Here is a 6,500-nt window from a genome sequence, read left to right on the forward strand (position 1 = left end):
CTGCTACCAAGAAAACATGCTTTACTCTATTCTTTCCCAAGCTTTCTCAGGTTTTATGTGAAAGCAGTTGTCCACGTGGGCAGCATTCTGTTGAAGGAGCTGCGGGCTGCTTCCTGCCACCCAGCTCCCGGCCGCCTGGCTAGCTTATGCCCCAAAATAACAACACACAAATTGTATTAATTAAAACACTGCTTGGCCCATTATAGCTAGCCTCTTCTATCCTAATTCTCATGTATTAATTTAGCCCATTTCTAATCTGTGTAGCACCATGAGGTGTGCTTACCAAGAAAGATTCAGCATGTCCGAACTGGTGGCTGACTGCATCGCATCTGCCCCGGACAGGAGAGGAAATGACGTCTGCTTCTCTTCCCTCTTCCTGCCAGCATTTTGTTCTGTCTACTCCACCCACCTAAGGGCTGGCCTATCAAAATGGCCAAAGCAGTTTCTTGATTAACCAATGACCTTCCTCCACCTACCACAGATTCCATTCATCATTATCTCTACAGTATGTGTTATTTTATGCCTTTCAAGAGTACAGGGGTCTATGAAAGCCTTACCACACTGATTTCACTCATAAGGTTTCTTTCTAGTGTGCATTCTTTTATGAATGTGAAGACTAGTTTGATATTCAAAGGTCTTAACACGCTGATTGCATTCATAGGGTTTCTATACAGTATGTGTTCTTTCATGCAATTGAAGATGACTGTGATGTGAAAAGGCCTTACCACACTGATTACATTCATACGGTTTCTCTCCAGTATGTGATCTTCTATGCCTTTGAAGAGCACTGTGTTGCGCAAAGGACTTACCACAGTGATTACATTCATAGGGTTTCTCTCCAGTATGTGTCCTTTTATGCCTTTGAAGTTGACTGTGTTGCGCAAAGGCCTTACCACACTGATTGCATTCATAGGGTTTCTCTCCAGTGTGTGTTCTTTTATGTATTTGAAGACCTCCAAGTTGGGCAAATGCCTTACCACACTGATTACATTCATAGGGTTTCTCTCCAGTATGTGTTCTTTTATGCAATTGAAGATGATAATGACGTGCAAAGGCCTTACCACACTGATTACATTCATAGGGTTTCTCTCCAGTATGTGTTCTTTTATGCAACTGAAGGTGACTATTTTGTGCAAAGGCCTTACCACAATGATTACATTCATAGGGTTTCTCTCCAGTATGTATTCTTATATGCAATTGAAGTTCATAATGACGTGCAAAGGCCTTACCACACTGATTACATTCATAGGGTTTCTCTCCAGTACGTGTTCTTTTATGCAATTGAAGGGAAGTATGATGTGCAAAGGCCTTACCACACTGATTACATTCATAGGGTTTCTCTCCAGTATGTGTTCTTTTATGCCTTTGAAGATTACTGTGACATGCAAAGGCCTTACCACACTGATTACATTCATAGGGTTTTTCCCCAGTATGTGTTCTTTTATGTAGTTGATGAGCACTGGGTCGAGCAAAGGCCTTACCACACTGATTACATTCATAGAGTTTTTCTCCAGTTTGTGTTCCTTTATGAGTTTGAAGAATACTGTATTGAGTAAAGGCTTTACCACACTGATTATATTCATAGGGTTTCTCTCTAGTATGTGTTCTTTTATGCATTTGAAGATGATTGTGATAAGCAAAGGTTTTATCACATTGCTTAATTTTAGAGCATCTTTCTCCGGTATGTGTTTTTTCATTCTTTAGAAGATGAGTGTTGTAAGACAAGGCTTTAGCACAGTGAGAATATTTGGAAAACTTCGCTCCAGTTTGATTTCTTTCAATCCTGCAAGGATAATTAAAACATGTAAAAGCTTCACCACATTCAATGCACTGTTAAACCTCATATCTTTATGAATTAATTTCATATTTTTTTCCAATTGTAAAAAGGAATCAAACATTATGGTTTATAACTTTGTTTAAAATCATGTTTTGTACACCCATTAGGGGTCATTTTGCATCTCAAAAAATATTTGTGATGATAAATTCCTTTGTGATATGGTTTACCTTTTCATCTATACCTATATTTTTCTATTATATTTTTTACATTTTTGAAGAGAACTGAATACACTGAGTGCTTTACAAACTTACTGCATTTATAAATTTTACTATATTGTGAATCATTATACATTTGCTAAGTGAACTAAGACACCTAAAAGTATTTGCACAGACCTAGAACTCATTGTGTTTTTTTTTTTTTTTTTGTAATGTGAGTTTATGTATTAACAATGATGGTAGAAAATGAATTAACTTTGTATTCTTGGATCAAATTCAACAAGTATACTCTACATAGGAACTACATTTTATCTTCTTAATTGTTATTAAGGAGAGGTATGCTAAATCTTTCCATATCCCTATGCTCATACTCTTGTGTCAAGAGTAACATATGATATATATAGGAAAGGAAGAATAGTCAATAAAAGATTTCCACATTGAATCCTCACGGTTTGACTTTCTGTTCCTCACAGACTTGTGGTATAGATATTAAGGTTTCTCCACAACATCTGCCCCTTGATCCTTGACTCCAACAGCTGCTTTCATTAAACTTAACACAGTCACAAAAAGTATATGAGTAATACAAGGCATACCATGGGCTATTGATTTAGTAGAAAGTTTTGTAGCTATATTCACAATCACTGAAATGTGTATACATTTTGTGTCATGAGTAACAAGAAACAAATGGACTTGCAGATGTATAATATAGCTCTCATGGTTAATGGTAAAATCTGTTTAGTCATTGCTTCCTTGACTTTTTCTTAAATGAATGCCTTGCAAATGCAATTCACATACAGGAAATTGAGCTATATGTATTTGTGAGAATTTAATAACCATCAATGCATTTAAAATTGTGCTTATTTACACTGTTGTTTTGTTTAAAAGTGTCATAACACATTACAAACTCATCAGAGGCACATTGTTATAAACTTGCACAAAAAATTTACCTTGCATGCCTTCTACAACACTGACAATGTTCTTCAGTGTTATGGTCTTCCCAAATGTATCCTAAAATACAGTACCAGAATATGTATGTTATATTATTTAACAATGTGCAATAATTAGCGTATTATCCTAAGAACTATAACTGTATTATTTACCTCATTTTCCTTCTTTCTAAATCAAATTACAGAACAACAACATAAACCAAGGAAAAGTTGTCTCCATATTTTGAAACATGAAAGAAATTTATTTTTACCTATAGTAGTGAGGTTTCTGTAGGTCTCCAGCATCACATCTTTGTAGAGATTCTTCTGGGAAGCATCCAGCAAATCCCACTCTTTTTCAGTGAAGTTGATATGCACATCATCATAGGTCACTGCCTTAAAAATATACCACACATGTGTACAATGTAAGCATGACAGTGGCAACATTGGAATGCATACTTCTTTGAAAGTACAGTTGTATGATTCTGGTGTTACCCACTCTTATTCCATGACATAGACAGTCACTTTAGAATGAAATTTAAAAGGAGAGTCAATTCTTTTATTTCTGTACCCTTATAAGAGCAATATTTATTCATAGGAGAGAAAAACAGAAAAGATCAACAGTACATTGTATGCATGAAAAAATTATATAAAAAATAACTGACTACAGAAAAGAAAAAAAGATGGACAAACTGGGTGTATTGAAGTATTGTGCCTTTAACCACAACACTCAGAACACAGAGGTGGGAATATTCGTCTCTGAATTGAATGACAGTCAAGTCTAAGCAATCACGTCCAGGAGAGGTGGAAATACACATTAAGTCCCTGTTTCCATTGCAAACCGGAATGAAAGAAACAATGGGATAGAAAGAACTGAAAGACTTTTATTGAACTTCCCACAAAAAATTGTTTTCACTCAGTTAATGACTCAGAATACTCAGGCAGTATTAATGTTATGAATACATGGCATCTTGGCAATCAGAGTGATGCCCTCTGTCAATTTTTAAAATTCAAGACATTATGAAGCTCAGCACAGCAGCATATACTTGACATAAAAAATACCTACATTCTAGCATCATCATCCAATAACATAAAAACAAATAGAGCCAGGAATGATGCCTTCCATTAGTTACAGGAATTGAGAGCCACACAGTTACTCAGATAAGCAAACGCAAAAATGAAAACAGCAGGTTACCAAACTCCTGAGGACTGAATAACAACTGTTTCTGCTATATTTTATGTGATTTAGAGATTGAGCCTATAATGATGTTAAAAGCATTTCAGTAGGGTGAAGAGATGGCTCAGTGGTTAAGAGCACTGACTGCTGTTCCAGAGGTCCTGAGTTCAATTCCCAGCAACCACATGGTTGCTCACAACCATCTGTAATGAGACCTGGTGCCCCCTTCTGGCACACATGGAAGGAATGCTGTACACATAATAAATAAGTAAATCTTTTTTAAAAAAAGCATTATCATCCTGACATAATAATATCAACCAGGTTGAGTTGTTGTTGTGGGGCCCCTTCTTCTTCCTGGAAATTTAAAAATTACTGCAGGAAAATTCATTGTTCATTGTGGAAAACATAAACACTATTTATATAGACATATACAGACATACATATTCAATGTTATGTACAATAGAGACAAAAATAGGTATGAAGAAAAGTGAAAAAATTTCTAAATTCTTTTTTTTGACCCCATGCTCCTCACACGAGACAAAAACTCTAAAATTTCATTTTAACAACATGCTTGGATTTATAGAGGGACATAGCCAGTTTCCACCACTGTACACTCATAAATATACATCCACTTAAAAAAAGGCACCCAATGAAATAATAGGATAAAAGTGTAGATTACTGAATCTGCTCTAAAAAGAATAAAGTGGCATATGTATGTATGATGAGATAAAAGGGTAGACCATTAAAATTAATTTTAAAATTAACTACTTATTTATACGTTTTACATTGATATAGATATGGATGCTTCCTTTTGATACAAACTTGACATAATTTTTGTTAAAACATACTGTCTATGATGTTATATTCTTACTCAAGGTATTTTACCTAATACAACTCACTTAAACATGCAATGAAAATTTGTAGTCCCCGAAAGTTTTATTATAAACAAATGAGGATATAAAGTACTGCAGGTTAGTAGTTTGTTACTTATTATAATTGAAATTATACTCAAGTTAGGTAAGTTTTTCAACATTATACAGAATTTTATTAGATTATTCAAATGAACATACTTTAGAGAAAATGTTTGCTGAAGTAAAGCAAATTTTGTCTCCTTGCGGATTAAAAATTACTTCTGAAAATATACAAAATGGAAATTCTGTTTATTATTCAGCATGTAAAATACTTTTATGTCGGGCAGTGGTGGCGCACACCTTTAATCCCAGCACTTGGGAAGCAGAAGCAGGCGGATCTCTGTGAGTTCGAGACCAGCTTGGTCTACAAGAGCTAGTTCCAGGACAGGCTCCAAAATGACAGAGAAACCCTGTCTCGAAAAAAACTAAAAAAAAAAAAATAACAAAAAAAATAAAAATAAAAAAATAAAATACTTTTACAAAAATTTGAGCCCTAAATTTAAAAACTAGGAGAGATTATTTGTGGAATCTTAATAATTTTCTGAAATTGCTGCAAGGCATTGATCATCTATATCCCACTATTTGGGTAAAAAATTCAAAACAGTAATTAGAACCAAACTATAAAAGGTGACAAGGATTTAAATAGTCAAAGAGAATTATCATCTAAAGCAGAGAAAAAAATTGGTTTAATTGGTTTAATGGAAATAAAATTACAGGATGCACATATGGATTATTTGGATCTGAAGTTTGGTTACATTTAAGACATTTTTTTTTGATACAGGCTTCTTCTTTAGCTTTGGAACATGTACTACTCCTAGCTCTTGTAGACCAGGCTTGTCATGAACTCCAACTGCCTCTGCCTCCCAAGTGCTAAATTAAAGGCTGAGCCACCACCTCATGGTCTTCATTCTGGACATTTTAAGCTCTATGCATTCCCCTATAGGAATTTTACTGCAGAGGAAAGATATTATTTTAAAATCAATATTTTTACCATATAAACAGACTAAAAGCTATAAAGTTATGTGGAAAAAAATCTGAGTTGATATTAAAAAAAAATTGAAACTTCATCTATTAGCAAGAATTAACCCAGGTTAAATTATGGACTGTCTTACTAATGTTAAAATTGAATCATAATGGACAGCAAGTGAACAGTGGCAAAGTGCTTGCAGTAATTTCTTGGGAGAGACTAACAACAAATATCCCTTTTGCCATAATTTTAATAATCATAATGATCATCTGGAGTCATTTCAGACTTAAGGAAGCCCTTTGAGCTCAAGCATGCCTGCTGTGCTTCTTCCAGTAACCTTGAGGGCTGTGAATAACATCTGTGTTAGCCAACAGAAAAAGGATTTTGCCCAGATGAAAGAGTCCATTTTTTCTACTAAGATTTGGGCTAAGCTGGGCGATGTTGTCGCACGCCTTTAATCCCAGCACTCGGGAGGCAGAGGCAGGCAAATCTCTATGAGGTCGAGACCAGCCTGATCTACAGAGCTA

At 35.0% G+C, this 6,500-nt stretch overlaps 1 protein-coding gene across 1 annotated transcript; it reads right to left on the reverse strand.

Moving 5' to 3' along the window:
• Positions 1-666: 666 nt before the first annotated feature.
• On the reverse strand, positions 667-3,224 carry LOC130866996 (zinc finger protein 431-like). The gene is made up of 4 exons (XM_057758710.1): positions 3,191-3,224; positions 2,940-3,000; positions 1,225-1,615; positions 667-1,140 (listed from the first exon to the last, which is right to left on the reverse strand). Exons 1-4 carry the CDS (start codon positions 3,222-3,224, stop codon positions 667-669), a joined length of 960 nt encoding a protein of 319 aa, XP_057614693.1.
• Between the last annotated feature and the right edge of the window lie 3,276 nt (positions 3,225-6,500).

The sequence above is a fragment of the Chionomys nivalis genome, chromosome 26 (assembly GCF_950005125.1).
Source record: "Chionomys nivalis chromosome 26, mChiNiv1.1, whole genome shotgun sequence".
Classification (NCBI taxonomy): Eukaryota; Metazoa; Chordata; class Mammalia; order Rodentia; family Cricetidae; genus Chionomys; species Chionomys nivalis.